The sequence below is a fragment of the Mesoplodon mirus genome, assembly GCF_964341445.2.
Source record: "Mesoplodon mirus genome assembly, chromosome: 11".
Classification (NCBI taxonomy): domain Eukaryota; kingdom Metazoa; phylum Chordata; class Mammalia; order Artiodactyla; family Ziphiidae; genus Mesoplodon; species Mesoplodon mirus.
The window spans coordinates 52,064,575-52,080,706 of record NC_138987.1 but is presented as its reverse complement, the minus strand read 5'-3'; the positions used below and the strand labels follow the sequence as shown (position 1 = coordinate 52,080,706).

Below are 16,132 nucleotides of genomic sequence, written 5' to 3'. Positions count from 1 at the left end.
ATGAACCTAGGGGCAGGACAGGAGTAAAGACACAGACATAGAGAATGGACTTGAGGACATGCAGAGGGGGAAGAGTAAGCTGGGACGAAGTGAGAGAGTAACACTGACATATATACACTACCAAATGTAAAATAGATAGCTAGTGGGAAGCAGCCACCTAGCACAGGGAGATCAGCTCAGTGCTTTGTGACCACCTAGAGGGGTGGGATAGGCAGGGTGGGAGGGAGACACAAGGGGGAGGGGATATGGGGCTATACACATGCATATAGCTGATTCACTTTGTTATACAGAGGAAACCATCGCAACATTGTAAAGCAATTATACTCCAATAAAGATGTTTAAAAAAAAAGAACACTAGGAAAAAATAAATAAATAAATAAATAAATAAAATAAAAGTGTAGAGATGCCACAAGTGTTCTTAATAAATGTTGGTGTCTCATTAGTGATAAATCTGAAATGAATTTCTTATTTTATTTATGATGTTCACTGTATTGGCAGCAAATAATAATGAAATGGTGGATTTAGGCTTTCAATTAAGAATATTACATAAATAATCATTATACCAAGGAACAGTTAATAAGACTTACAACTGCCCGGTAAGCTTTTTAATTTAAGGCACTTACTACATTTTCTTTTCTTCTTCTTTTTTTAATAAGAAGAATGATTTTATGCCCAAGCATTTAAGTTTTTTTCCATTTGTACGAAAGAAGGAAAATGAACTGTTGAAGTAATTTTGTATTTCAGTTTGGAGCCAAAATTATGGTTTACACTAAAAATTTTAATAAGAGATGAAATCAGTGGGCCCTCATCATTGCTTCACAATATTGACTTCACTCTTTCTAAGAAGTGTAGGATTAGAGCAACACATCCTTAGCTAGCAAGTGAAACATCATTTTGACTGTTTACATGATTCACTTGTTTAAAATTGATTTAGTTTTTCTTGTTAACCTTTTAGATTTATGATTGACTTGTGGCAGTGTGGAAACAATCATTCATCTAGTGCCCTTCTCACATATAATAAATAGTTTAATAGGCTATTTAAGCACAATCCTTACAGTGGGAAAAATTTAAAGGCAGTGGTAAAAGTTCTCCTCTCCCCCAAAGCAGTGTAAGGAAAATCTTTGATAGTATATCCATAAGGTTCTTTTCAAAATAACATACTTCATAAAATGAGATGGAAAGTTGTAGAAGTTATGCAGAGAATGACCTTAAGGAAAAGACTACATGAAAGTGTATAGGAGTCTTAATTTTGTAGAATAGCTAATTGAATTAATGAGATAATTATTTCATTTTGTCTTTGAGTACCCAACTTGAATTTGACCTTTCAAGAATTTTATGCATTAAAAGACAAAGTTTAAATTTGGAGCAGCATTATAAAAATATGAGTGAGGAAATATTCTTCTGGGATAAATTGCTCTCCCTTTTTCTTGGGAGGTGAACTTAGATTCTGCATTTTGAGATCATCTTACTATCTTCCCTTTCTCTTTAAAACTTAAAAGAACATAGAATACTCTCCAAATTTGAATTTAGGATTTTGTTGAAGGCAAGGCAGTAGGGAAAGGACCTTATTTTTATTACTGTAGGTTCGTCCTATGAGTGACACTGTCAAGGGTGGCAGTGCTCTGATGGGTCTTCTTACCACCTGAACTGGATGTTTCCTGCTGTCAGCTGGAGCAGTGAGTGGGCTTAGGGAACTGATCAAGACCTATGGAAATCCATAAAAGGCTGCCTGAGAGCTTATTTTATAAGGATTTATCTTTAGAACTCTTAAGATTTTCAGAGGGATGCAGCATTTTATGCTAACGGAGAAAGAAGCCTAATTATTGTGGTGAAAACATAGTTGTGTTTGTGTGATAAGTTGAACATAGGTTTTGACTTCTTAATAGTGAAGGGAGATAAATGACACTTGGTCAACCAGGAAGAAAGTTTAAAGGAGTCAGAGACTCGAAGACAATAGATTTTCCAAGTTGATGGCTCTATTCAGCAGTTCCACAGAGGCAGTGAAAATATTTGAGGGTCATTCCTGGAATGGGGTTCCCTTTCTCCCCAAATGTTCATAAGTAGTAGTAGTAGCCTACCCTGGGGTAAACAGAGGCCTATCTACTGCTGTGTTTCTCTATTGCTCTTCGCTGCCCCCCACCCTGTACTGTATCATTCACACACAGCACACCTCTGTTCAAAATGCCCTTCACAGGCTCACTGCACACAGGGATTCCCAGGGGGGTGTGGTACATGGGGGCTGTCTCAGGATGCAGAGAGTTAGGCCTTTGTAAACTTTTCTATACTAGGTCATTCTGCCATTTTAATGACTCTCCCCACCTCCTGACCTCTTTCCCGGCACATTGGTAATTTTGACAGCCTTTGGTAATTTTAAAGAGCATTGATTGGCCTCACGCTGCTTGGTTGTATGACCTCAATTGCACAACTTATCTTTCCAGAGCCTCAGTTTCTTCCTGTGGAAAATGGGGATGATAATATGTACCTCTGGGGATTGTGGTAAAGATTTCATGCCATGCTGCCTGTCGTTGGCACATACATCAGCACATGTTGAGCCCCAAATAAATACGGAAGTCACATTATAAAATAATAATAATGATATTCACAAATTAGCAGAGCCTATAGCACCTTGAATTGGCAGCCCTGGATTTTAAAGTGTCTTTTCTACTGCATGCCTTAAACTCTGTCCCTGTTAACTGTTATTTTTATATTATTTATTTATTTTTGTCACCTGTAAGTTTCCATGTAAATCAGACTTTTGTCATGAATTTAGGAATAATCAGAGGCGTTTGTTGCTTATAACTTTTCAGTAGCTTCTGAGATTTTTGAATTACCAACGTGTTCTTGAAGTCACTATGTTTGTTTTGCAGGTGTAATTGAGCCCATATTCCTAGATTTAGAAGGTAGGAATATGGTATAGGTTCATCAGTAGTTTATGGTTAGATCCAGAGACAGCCCCCAAAAGACTCATGGGGGAGACAAGGAGAGGAGCATCAGTGGTAGAAGTAGCATCTTGTCACATGCTTCTTGTAGGAAACTGATCCACATCCGTTTATGAAAACAAGCGCAATTTGTGTATTGAGAGCAATGCTAAGAGAAACCAGGCAACTAGCAAAGAAAGGAAAAATAGAATATTCTTTATCTTTGCCATGGTTTTTGCTTGTTCAGTGGTTGTATTCGTGTTTGTTATAGGGCACCGAATCCCAAAGACCAGACCCAGGAGTTAACCCTCTGACCCTCACAACCACTCCAGCTCTGTCTTTCAGAGATTGAGGTCTGCTTTGTTTTCATGGCCCTTCAATGTTAGCTTTTACCATGTTGGTGAGAATAATTTATCTGTAGATCCCCTTGATGGGACTCTTCTTTCTCTTCACTTAAATATAACTCAATAGGAAAACCTGTAGGTTCCTATTAAAAGTCGTAGGGGCATTTAAATGTGTTACCCCACTGTTTTATGTAAACATGTAGATCTTGGTGAAGAAGGGGTGAAAATGAGTAAAATCATGATCCGTATTTATAAAACCTTGGCTTAGAAAAAAATGTAGGCAGATTTTTTTTTAAACTAGCTTTATTGGTCCAAAAATTTGTTTGTATTTCTATACAGATTTAAAAATTTGTATTATAAAATAGATAACCCACAAGGACCTACTGTATAGCACAGGGAACTATATATACTCAGTAGTTTGTAATAACCTATAAGGGAAAAGAATCTGAAAAAGACTATATATATATAACTGAATCACTGTGCTGTACATCTGAAACTAACACAACATTGTAAATCAACTATACTTCAATAAGAACAAAATAAAATTATTTTAAAAAGTAAAAAGTTGTATTAGCTCAAAAAGTATTGGCCTTTCTAAAATACTAAGTTGGTCAAGTCCTTGAAAGGCTTCCCTCTGTGGGAAATTATCCCTTAGATTTGTTTCAGTCACCCCTGGCCCTAATCTACCTCCCAGCTAATGTCCTGTGTTCTTCCCGCTCATCCCCTGCAGTCTGGAAGTTCCAAGCTGTGTGAGATTCCTAGATTTACCACGTTTCACACTTGTCCTCACCCCACTCAGGCATCTGCAAATGTCAGTCCCTCTCTCTGCCCGCCTTTGTCAAGATGGCCAGCAAGAGGAATTGCTAGTCTTCTGGCAGCTCTTCTCTCTCAGTACTCACTCTGTTGGCCTCCAAGACTAAGTGACTTCGTATCTGGTGCTTGAAAGCTTCCTATGTGGTGGTCTGTGGGTGTTTTTCTCACTTGTACCTTGGCTGTCTCTACTTGGACCTATCCTTATCAACTGTGAGCATCTGTGAAGGATGGAGTGGATTCATTTTCAGTTGTCACTCAGCGATGACTCAATCACTTGTCCAGATTACTCCCCAAAAGGTTACTACAACATTTGCTTGTTTTCCTTAGAAAACTGAGCCAGACTTAAAATGTAGAGTGGAGGTGAATTATTCGTCCATAACTCTACAACAGTAGCCTATCTTAGTAGAGTTATTTTTTGCCTTCCAGTCTTTTTTCTCTGCATTTTTACTTAGTTGTGAGCATAGTATGTATCTTAAATATCATACGTATTATAATGTTTTTTGTTTGTTTGTTTTGCTGCTGGCTGATCTTCCTAGTCAGCATCTTTAGTGGTTCTTTAAAATTTCACCTAGTAGATATAGCATCATGTGCTTATGCATTTCTTTACCTTTGGATATTTAAGTTTCTTTCCTAATTTTTAATACATATGGCCATAATAATGTTGGATTGTATACAGTTACAAATTAAGAATTCCAGATCAAAATATGAAGTGAGAAGGGTATGCTGGAATCTGAGGACACTGTTACCAGGTTGTATAGGAGATGCTATATGGTCCAGGCTCACAGACTGACCCAGGACAGGGAGCAGAAGCCCATAGACACAGACAGGAGCTCTGGCTATGTTTATAAATGTTTCTTTCCTCCCATTCTTGACCCATCAAGAAACAGTGTGGGGAAGCATAGAAAGGAGCCAAGAATTTGGAGTTAGAAGGTCTTGCTACCACTGAGATCTGTGTCCTTTGTGATGCTTTGGATCTTTACTGCTCTGAATACTTCTTCATCTGTACAGAGGATGTCTGTGGCCTATGATTCTTATAAGAATAAAATGAAATTCAACAGGGGCAAGTGAAATAGATTTGAGGGATCCTTATTGTGGGCTAGGCACTGGAAATTTTTTGTGCTGTTTCATCAAATCCTTAAAGAAACTCTGTAAAATAAACTGAAAAAGTAATTCATTCCAAGTGCTGAGATCCAAACCCAGTTCTTCCATCCTCCAGAGACTTTTGTCCTGAGGCTTCCTAGAGAGACACCATCTCAACAGATGAATCTGTGATCTGAAATAGTGCAGAAGGGCCAATTCCATGGTCTCTATACAAAGGATAGTTCAGAGAAGAAAAGCATTTAGAAAGATATGAACATATTGTGATGTTTATACTATTTTTATTATTGACAAATATTGCATAAAACTACTCAAATCTCTAAGAAATAGTGAATCCAGGTGCCAAAGCCTGACTTCAAGATATGACCTCGGTGTGAGAGAGGCAAAAATAATTGGTTCTGTAGATGGAGAATTAACCAAGATCCCATAAGAGGATGAATGGGAAGGGCATCAGTAAAAGTAGACTTTCGTAAAGAACTGGGCTTGATTACATCCCAGGGGCTCTGGCATTTCTACGGAGATGCAGGTGTTACAGACCTGGAAGAAAGAGGGAGAGGCCGGTAGTTCTGGGAATGTCAGGATGAATCAGAATGAGGCGCAACCCAGAGCTGAGAGACTAGCTGGGAGATGTTTACAATCTTTTAAACAAATAGGAAGGGAAACTATTATATTACAGAGGTAAAATTGATGAGCTTTATCCACTTATTGACATATTTCTTCTAAAATACAAGTCAGATTGTGTCAGTCCACTGTAGAGTTAAGAGCATTTGTTTTGGAATCAGTATTCCTGGGTTTGAAGCCCTGGCCATGTGACCTTGGACAAAGTTCCGTAAGCTACCTAAGCTTCCTTTTATTCATCTGTGAAATGGGAAGAATAATAGTAGCATTCATGGCATAGGTAGGTTGGGAGGATTAAATGAAATAATGCATGTCAGCGGCTTAACATAGTATGAGGACAGAGGAAGCGCTCAGTGTAGGTTTATTATTATCATGTCACACCCTGCTTAAACATATTCTATTGGTCTTCACTAAGTATTGGGAAATGTTCCAAACCCTTGTAGTCCTCGATGGTCTGGCTCGATTCCACTCCATAATCTCTGTGCCAGAGGTCTAGATGTCTTCAAGAGCCTGTCAGATAAGAAGCAAGTTAGGTGAGGCTATGGCAAACTGGGGACCACATGCTCCATCTAAAGAGGGCACCTGCCACTCACTATGGTAGATCTTTGCTTTATGGGAAGGTGAGCCTAGTGTGGTTACCTTTGAAGAGATGTTAGAAACCTGGACTTCATATGAAACCTCCCAGTTATTAAATGTGAACAACTAAATCAGAATTTTTAACCAACACTCTAAACAAAGCCCGTCTGCAGGCTGGATATGGTTGCCAGCGTGCACCCTCTGTTTCATGCCCTTCCAAGGCCTTGCAGACTGCTTACTTTTCCTTGGAGAGACTTTATTCCTTTGTGCTTTAGTGCTTTGAGACATGCTAGTCACTCTGCCTGGATTGGCCTTAGTTCTTTCTCTCTGGAACTGAATTGTCCGTTTAGACTTGACTCAACCTATTTTCTCGAACTCATCACTTCCTTTTTTGTGATGCCAGAGCATTGTAGGGATCATTCTATTTCAGTACTTAAGACATGCATTTGCTTTTTTATTTAGAAATAATTATTAAGCACCAAAATGCATACCAGATACAGTCGTAAACTGGAGTCCCTGCTCCCCTGGTGCCTGTATTCTGGATTGATTTTCATGTATTGGTCCTCCCATGAGAAGGTGAACTCCTTGAGGGCAGGGACCATGTGCTGTTTGTCTGGTTTCCTCAGCAGATACCCAGTGAATTAGTGTCCTCTTGCTGCTGTAACACATGTCCACAAACCTCATGTCTTAAAACAATACAAGCTTATTATTGTACAGTTATAGAGGTCAGAAGCCTGAAATGGGTCTCACTGAACAAAAATCAGTGTGTCAGCAGGACTTCATTTCTTCTGGAGGCTCTAGGGGAGAATCTGTTTCCTTCCCTTTCCAGTTTCTAGTGCATTTCTTGGCTCATGGCCCCTTCCTCCATCTTTAAAGGAAGAAGTGTAGCATCTTCAAAACTATCACTATGACTTCCTTTTTTGGTCTCCCTCTTCCACTGATAAGGACCCTTGTGATTACATTGGGCCTACCTGGATACTCCAGGATACTCTCCTGACCTCAAGTTTAGCTGATTAGCAACTGTAATTCCATTTGCAACCTTAATTACCCCTTGCCATATAATGTAATATGTTCTCAGGCTCTGGGGATTAGGACATGGGCATCTTTGGAAAGGACATTATTCTTCCTACCACAGCTTGGATGCTGAATAAATGAATAGTGAATGATGAGTGAAGCTCACAGAGGGTGGGAACCAGTGTTGTGCTAGCCGCAGAAAGGCAGAAAAAGTGGTAAATGTCTCTGCCCTGAAGGAGTTGATGATCAACTGAATCAGGGAGGGGGTGATTGGAGGTCTTCCAAACCTTCCTTCTCAGTTTAAACATCTCTGACTCTTGCAAGCTTTCCCTGACATCCCAGATGAAGATTAAGCCCATCGTTTTGTGCTCCCAGTGCACCCTCTTCTTAGGAATACTTCATCACACTTGTGATGCTGGTTCAATAAATGCCTCCCACTTGATTTTATAGGTAATGAGTACGATAAAACATATGTCTTATTTCTCAGTGTGTAGTATTGAGAGGAGTGCCTGGCATATGGCAAGTGTTCAACAGTTTGAGACAATAGAAGAATGAATAAATAAATGAAGAATTAGAGAAAAATTAAGTATTTAAACCACCTACTAGTTCTGCATAGGAGCTTTGTAACCTGGGACCATGGACTTTCTGACATGGCATGCAAAATTGGGAAGGCAAGCATATGTACTTTTTTTTCCCAGTGGGGAGCAAAGAGCATTTATCAGATTCTCAGTGGAGTCCATGACCAAAAAAAGGTTAAGAAGCTCTCTAAATGTGCAGAGTTCAGAGATGAGATAATTTGGCCATGGTACAGAGAAGGAGGATCTTGTCGTGGAAAAGACAGATGGAATTCTCCGTACAGCTAATGGGGCTTTTTGTGTCTTTTCTCCCCTCTAGGAGAAGAGAGTGTGCTGCCTCTTCTGACACAGGAATCTAATTCCAAAGCTCGGAGGGGTATTTTAAGAAGAGCTGTCTTTTCTGAGGACCAGAGAAAGGCTCTGGAGAAAATGTTTCAGAAGCAGAAATATATCAGCAAAACAGACCGAAAGAAACTTGCCGTCAACTTGGGACTAAAGGAATCACAGGTACTAATGAGCAGGAAGATATCTACTGCTCCTGATTTCTGAAGGAATCCAATGATATCTATTCATTTGGTAACTATTTGTTGTAGTAGGCATAGCACTGGACCCTGAAGCATTATTGAAATGACTTTCATGGTTTTTTAGTGGGTGGAAATATATGTCACAATTCCTATTTGGAAATCGGGCCCTTTGCTGAAGAGGTCTAGGTTTTTGCCTGATTAATTCTCCCCAAATGAAGAGAAAAGCGAAGGCTTGTGGCATTTACATCATTACATTGTTTGCTCTGTTTTCAGAGAAACAGGTTACATAATTGCCTTCAAAAGCAGGAACCAATTTTCCTGTCTTTTTCTTCATTTCCAGTCCAAAATCAAGGCATGAATGAGTGACTCATAAATACCTCTTAATAGATTTCATTATTTTGCACTGTGGGCTTATGTCAAGTACAGTCAAGTAGTTTCACATTTGCAACCTTTACAAACCTTTCTTGTACAATGATATTTCATATAATTTTGAAAGAGACTTTCTGGCCTTTTGGGAAGTGCAGCATACTCCATTTAAAGATTGGCCTACTTATAAATAATTAACAGTATAAGGCACTAGCATTTTCCTATTTAATCCTTCTTATAATCACCATATGAAATATCCCCATTTTCTAGATGAGGAAATGTAGAGAGGTAAACAGAGTCACAAAGTGAAGCTGCTTTGGAACTGGGCTCCCACCCCAGGCACCCTGACTCTGGAGTTTGCATTCTCTTTAACCTGGAGCCACCATGTACAGTTGTGCAGGATGTTCACTGCACAAGGGCATTTGGCTAAGAGGGATGGCAGCAACTGAAATGCAGCAGGTACTCTGCTTGTCAAACTGACTTTCCAGGTGCAAGGCTCCTTCCACCTGGAATTTTTGAATCAGCATAAAGGCACTGAAGGGCTAGCAGAGGCTCTGTGTTAACCACCATGCTCTACTGTACTTCCCTCAATACAAATGACCTGGTTTCTAACTTTGGATATTATTAAACTAGTTATTTTTGGATGAAACCCTTCTTAACCTTGCTTCCTTTCCCTAGGGAAGTGATCTGTCCCCCTGTCCCCCGACTTTTTATAGTCGTAGGAAGCACGAGGTGTGGTAGAGGATAATTGGCCTAGATCAGCCAGTCTGTGTTTTCCTCATGTGTGGGACTGATGAGCCCATAACCTTAATTAACTGCTCTGTGCCTCAGTTTCTCGCTTTAAAAACAGGGACAAATATAGGAATTCTGTCTATGTCACAGAGCAATTTTGTGTCTATGACAGACAAATCAATAGGTATATCTTGGTGGTCTATTGTGTGTAAGACACTGTGCTAGGTAAGAGGGAATATTGATAAATACTGATTAAGATAAATAACACTTCTTGGACCCCAGGAATTTATACAACCAACTGGGAAAACAAAACAGAAGCTCATGAACAGTTAGATAACAATATAAGACATTAATGTAGGAAACCGCCCCTGGTAGGTTAGATATACTACCAAATAAAGGAGCTAGATCAGTGGTTCTCCTAGAACTTATGTATCTCTTTGGAGCCTTACACTAATCCCCATCTCTGGAAAGGATGATCATAGGACTGGTTCCTATACCCCTGGGGAGTCTAGTGATGGGAGTTACCTGATCCTCAGAGGAATTGCTGGGCCTGAGAGAGGATCACGTCGGGGGCTCAGTGGGCCTGGCCTGCATCGCATTGCTATGGATAAGACACACCGGAGTCAGAGGGGAGAAAGTGTGCAGGTTTGGGAGGCTGGGGACTTCTGGTTGAGTTGGAACTTGAGGTAGGTGTTAAAAGATCAAAAGTGGCTAGGATTGATCTGACAGTGCTCTGAGAAAGTGTGAAAATCCGTGATAGTACATAGCATCTTCTTTAAAATGAACTGTTGAAAAGGGAATGCAGCAAGCCTATTAAGGAATATTTATGAGGGCATGACCATAATATTTCCACTCTGAGATAACAAACTGTTTCCATATTTGTATATTATCTCCCAGTTGTTATCCATAGGCACATAGTTTTACATAGTCGATTGTATCATTTTTAAAATTCAAGTGCCTCAGGAATGAATGCTTTTTACCTTATTGAATTTGGCGAACAGTTCGGAAGTAATTTAACGTTTTCTTATTTGCATGTACACTATATCTAATTACACAGTTACTACATGGTATTTATTACGGTAAATTCAAACAAGAGGGAGATTGGTAAAGTTAAAAATGAAAACATATCTGTTCCCTTTCCAATCCAACTCCCTGGTTACTACTGTCATTTATATATGGCTCTTGTTTGAGTTTATTGACATATCATGTATTATTTTATAAATAAACGTATATGTGTGTCATATATGCACAAACATATAAAAACACAGATACTTTCATAATGACTACTATGTGCCCTTACATTTGATGTTACTTACAGATAATAAAAGTAGCTACTTTTGCTATTTCTGTTTTACAAATGAAGAAGCTGAGACCTAGAATCATGTATATAATTTTAAATAAAAATGGCATCACACTGTATATATTTTAACATCTTCTGGAGGACAATACTAATCACTTGTGTAACCAGCACAATGTCCAGATAGGACATTACCACCGGGCCAGGAGCCCCCTGCGTGCCCCCTCCCGGTCACTACCTTCTCCTTAATAACTTTGAACAGCATAGATTAGTTTTGCCTGTTTTTGTGCTTTATATAGATAGGATCACTCAGTACATTTTCTTTGGTATATGGCTTCTTTCACTTACCATATGCTTGTGAGATTCATCCATGTGGCTGTGTTGTAGCAGTAGCTCATTTACATTCATTGCTGTGTAGTATTACATGGTATACCAGGGTTTATCCATTCTAATGGTGGGTGTTTGGATTGTTCCCATTTTGGGGCTATTATGATTAATGCTGCTTACAATGCGTATTGTTTGGCACTTTGCTTTTTTTTCCCCCACTCAAATATCATGGGATACATCCTTCCATGTCTGCATACACATTTACTTCATTCTTTTTTAGTGAGTGTCTCAGAGCAGACCATTACATGGATATACTGTAATTCACTTAGCCATCCTCAGCTTTAAGTTACTTCCTAGTTTTTACTGTTGCATATCTTTATGCACTTTAAAAATAATTCTGTAAGATAGGGAACTAGGAGTTGGGTTTATAAGTTAAAGTTTATGTACATTTTAAGTTGTGATCAATTTTAAAATTCCTTTCCAAATATTGTATCAAGATATTGAATTATATCAATTATATCAATTTGAATTATATCAAATTTTACTCTTACTAATAAACAGTCCTTTTTTTGAAATCCCTCCCCTATTTAAATTTTTGAAAATGTTGCCAACCTCATGGGCAGTTGTATTTGTCATTTTTTTCCTAATTATCAGAACTCGGGAATCTTTTGATCACTTTACTGGTCATTTTTCATCTGAATTTAACCTTTTCATGGCTGCACCATTTTTTTTCTATTGTCTTTTCGTTGATAGATATGCAGCAATTACTTTGGCTGTTAATCAGAATATTTGGAATATTATGGCTTGTAACATTTTCCTGTTAACAGCTGCCATAAAAATCCCCTCCAAGTTTGTGGCGTATTTTTATTGTGGTAAAATACACATAACATAAAACTTAACATTTTAACCTTTTTAAAGTGTACGATTCAGTGTCATTAAGTACATTCACCTTGTTATGCAGCTGTCACCACCATCCCTTCTCCAGAACTTTTTTCATTTCTCGAAACTGAAACTCTGCACCCGTTAAACAATGACTCCCCATTCCTCCCTCCCCCCAGGCATCAGGCAACCACCATTCTACTTTCTGCCTCTGTGAATTTGACTACTCCAGGCACCTCATACGAGTGGAATCATACTGTATTTGTCCTTTTGTGACTGGAATATCGCACGAGGCATAATGTCTTCAAGTTTCATCCATGGTGTAGCATGTGTCAGAATTTCCTTCCTTTTTAAGACTGAATAATATTCAATTGTATGTATATACCACATTTTGTTTATTCATTCATCCATCAATGGACACTTGGGTTGCTTCCACCTTTTGACTAATATGAATAATGCTACTGTGAGCATTGTGTGTACAAATATCTCCTTGAGTCCCTGCTTTTAATTATTTTGGGTAGTTTGTGGCTTTTTTCATATGCTTGTGGCATCTTTATTTGTACAAAAATTTCTCTTTTTTTAATGTAGTCAGGTCTAGTTTTCCCTTTGTAGCCTTATTTTTTTCGGTCATGCTTAAGAAAACATTCATCTCCCCAAGACTGTAATGATCATCTCTTATATTTTCTTCTAGAATTTTTATAGTTTTTTATTTATGTTTAGCTGTTTAATCCATCTGGAATTTGTTTTTGTATTTGTTGAGAGGTAGAAATTTTATTTTATGATTTTTCCCAAATATGTACATTTGTCCCAATACCACTGATTATGAAGAAACTCCTTTCATGATTTTTTAAAATTGAGATATTACTCAAAAAATTTCTAGATATACAGAAAAGCTAAGAGGAGAATAAAATAATTAATGTGATGAGAAAGACAAAAATCACTAATGGCAACAAATAACTGTCTTGGTGAAAACCCATTAGAAATAGTTAGCAGGCATTCTGGGAGTAAATGCCTACTGCAAATAATAAATGAGTTTGTGAACAGAAGCAAATCCTCTGCTATGTATGCATTAGGACTGGTTTCTTGTGAAAAGCCTGAGTCACAGGATTACAACTGAGATGGCAGTCTTTTGGACTCAGCTGCCTGTGGTAGATTTCTTTTGTAGCCATTTTGGACATTGCCCATCACGTTGAAAGAATGAAAGAATTGTTTTGCCAATCTGGAAGGACCATCTCAGGTAGAATTTTTTACTTCATTGGGAGAAATATCTGGTTGGTACACTTTAATAATTACTTCTTTAGGTAAAAATTTTCCAGGTTTTGTTTTGAAAATAGAAAGCTACTAAAAAAGGGTGCAATGTAATGCACAGGAAAGCAATGTGATTGGCTTTTAAGCTATCAGGAAACCAGTTGTGAAGTTTCCTGCTCAGGCACAGTTGACTACACAGTCAGAGGGAGGTTAGTAGTAAAGAGAGACTCAAGTGGGGTGGGGGAAGGTATGGCTCAAATTAGAAACTACCATCATAAGCACTTTTAGGTTAATTACAATCAATTGTTATTTATTGAGCCTAATTCTTCGAGTTTGATAAATCCTGGAAGTACTCGAACTTGGAAATTGTATAAAGCTTGCAATTTATCCAAGCATTATAAAATGTAATCTTTTTTTTTTTTTTTCTTGCGGTACGCGGCCTCTCACTGTCGTGGCCTCTCCCGTTGCGGAGCGCAGGCTCAGCGGCCATGCCTCACAGGCCCAGCCGCTCCCCTGCACGTGGGATCTTCCCAGACCGGGGCACGAACCCGTGTCCCCTGCATCGGCAAGTGGACTCTCAACCACTGCGCCACCAGGGAAGCCCATAAAATGTAATCTTAATTTAGTCTCCAGAAGTTTCTGATGAGGTCTGAATGTTTATAAGAGCCTCAGTGCTGGAGTGGGACTGTCATGGATTCTAGTCTAAATGCTTCTATTTTACTAGCTATGTGACCTTGAACTCGTTCATTGCGTTGAACCTCAGTTTTCTTATGTGTGAAATAAGGACTTCTTGCAGTCATTGTGAGGATCAAATTGTAAAATCCACGATGAGTGCCTGGCCTGACACCTGGCACAAAATAAACACTCAGATGCCATTACTAGTCAATAACATTTCCTTTGGATAAATAATTTAGCACAGACTAAATGAGGTTTTAAAATATCGAAGAGAGTTAAATCAGTCTTGAAAGATGTCTGACTTTCAGGATATCAGCAGCTTACCACAGTTGTTTTGTTTCATAAGTGTGTGGAGAATGCTTTACTAAAATAATTTCTCAGATATTTCTGAAGTAAAAAGCCACAAGGACTTTGCTAGGCTGGCTCTCAGGATAACGTATTCTATGGAAGGCACAGTGGAAGAAATTACAGTTTAAAATGCTGAAGTGAAGTAACGTGATGTAAGTGATCATTTTGTCCAATTACTTTATCAATAGGTGAAAATCTGGTTTCAGAACAGAAGGATGAAATGGCGGAATTCCAAAGAAAAGGAAGTGCTTTCCAACAGGTGTATCCAAGAAGTAGTCCTTCAAGAGGACCCCCTCTCACGATCTGCTCTGGGTTTCCCTTCTCCATGTCCTTCACTCTGGGAAATCTCCCAACAGCACTCGAGTCCAAGATGGAGGGAGAATTCACCAGAACCCTCAGAGAGACTAATCCTGGAGAGTCCAGGGGCATTGGCCCCAGAAGCAAAGTCACTGCAAGGTGCCTTGTATTTGTGTTCCGAAGAGGATGCCAGAGACAAGGGTGTACTTACTGGCTCAGTGTGAATGGAAGCATTCTGCCACGTTAACGTAAAGAACAGTTAACTATTAATGTTTGGACTCTTAAGCCTGCTAGCTTGTGTCTCATCAGTGCCTAAAACCTAACACCTTTGGAGTGAAGCATGGACTAATGTTTTAGGAAACCCTCTCCAGTGTTCTCTTATTTGGGTCCTAGACTCAGACTTAATTTGTAAGTGGAACAGAATCTCCTAGAAAGTACGATGGAACTGAAAAGAACGAGAATAATGGTCAGCTCAGTCCTTGCTCTGAATATGTGTATATATGCGTGTGTCTCTATGTGTATATATATAAATATTCATTAAAATACATCAGTAGAAATTAGTTTCTCTCTAAATAGTGCATTGAGCAAATTCACTTCCTTTTATATGAAGAAAAACCAACGATGACTGAATGTTTTTAATTTTTTGAAAATTATGTGAAATTTGGACTTCAGTACAAATTTTCATATCAAAAGAACATTTTTAAAAAACTCTCTACTTTCTGGTTTCTTTCAGTATCCAGATGTAAATGATTTTTAACAACTCGGCTCAGCGATCCTAATCAAATGAGCCACTATTAGATACATGCACTGAAAGTATGTATTTAAAATTAATCCAACAAGCAACTAGAAGAATTTCTGAATGTAACTGTTAGTATCTTTAATTTCCAAGGCTCTGGACTTTATCAGGCTATCAGTGAGGGAGGGACCCATTTAACTAATGATTATCATTTGATCTCTTTTCTGTAAGGATGGGTCTTTATCAGGGTCTGCCAAATAAAATGCCTTTAAGGGCCTGTCAGGTAAATAGAGGGCATGACTCACCTAAAGATATTTGAGTTTAATAATTTTTAAATAATGTGTTGGCCAAACAAAACATCTGTGCCAAGCAGTTTGTGACCTCCAACCAAGACTTAAAGAAGTGTCACAGTTCTTAAAATGTTCCCAACTGGGCTTCAAAACCCGATACTGATGGGATCTATAGTGATTTCTGTTTGCACTTTTAGTTATAGACTCAATTTTCCATTTAGGTGGTATGCAGTATATATTAGGTTATTTTTATGTATTAACAAAAGCATCACCACAGATGTTTTATGTTTCTTGAGTACTCTGAAATAGTATTATTATAAAATTGCATTTCTGGTAACGATTTGCTTAGTTCATCTAGAATTTTTTATTCCAGGTCCAAGAAAAAATTATGTTTCACTTGAAGGAAATGAGGCAGAAAAAGGAAATGATGTGGTTTTGAACTAGGTTGTTATTAATC

The 16,132-nt window shown here is 38.5% G+C and overlaps 1 protein-coding gene across 1 annotated transcript in view; it reads left to right on the top strand.

Annotated features, from left to right (window-relative positions):
- The window catches only part of DBX2 (developing brain homeobox 2), a gene marked incomplete at both ends in the record, with an annotated part of 38,757 nt that extends 23,884 nt beyond the window's left edge, over positions 1 to 14,873 (top strand). The window contains 2 exons of the mRNA XM_082634714.1: positions 8,276 to 8,463; positions 14,541 to 14,873. Coding sequence (XP_082490840.1) covers positions 8,276 to 8,463; positions 14,541 to 14,873 — 521 coding nt within the window. The remainder of the gene's footprint in view (positions 1 to 8,275; positions 8,464 to 14,540) is intronic.
- Between the last annotated feature and the right edge of the window lie 1,259 nt (positions 14,874 to 16,132).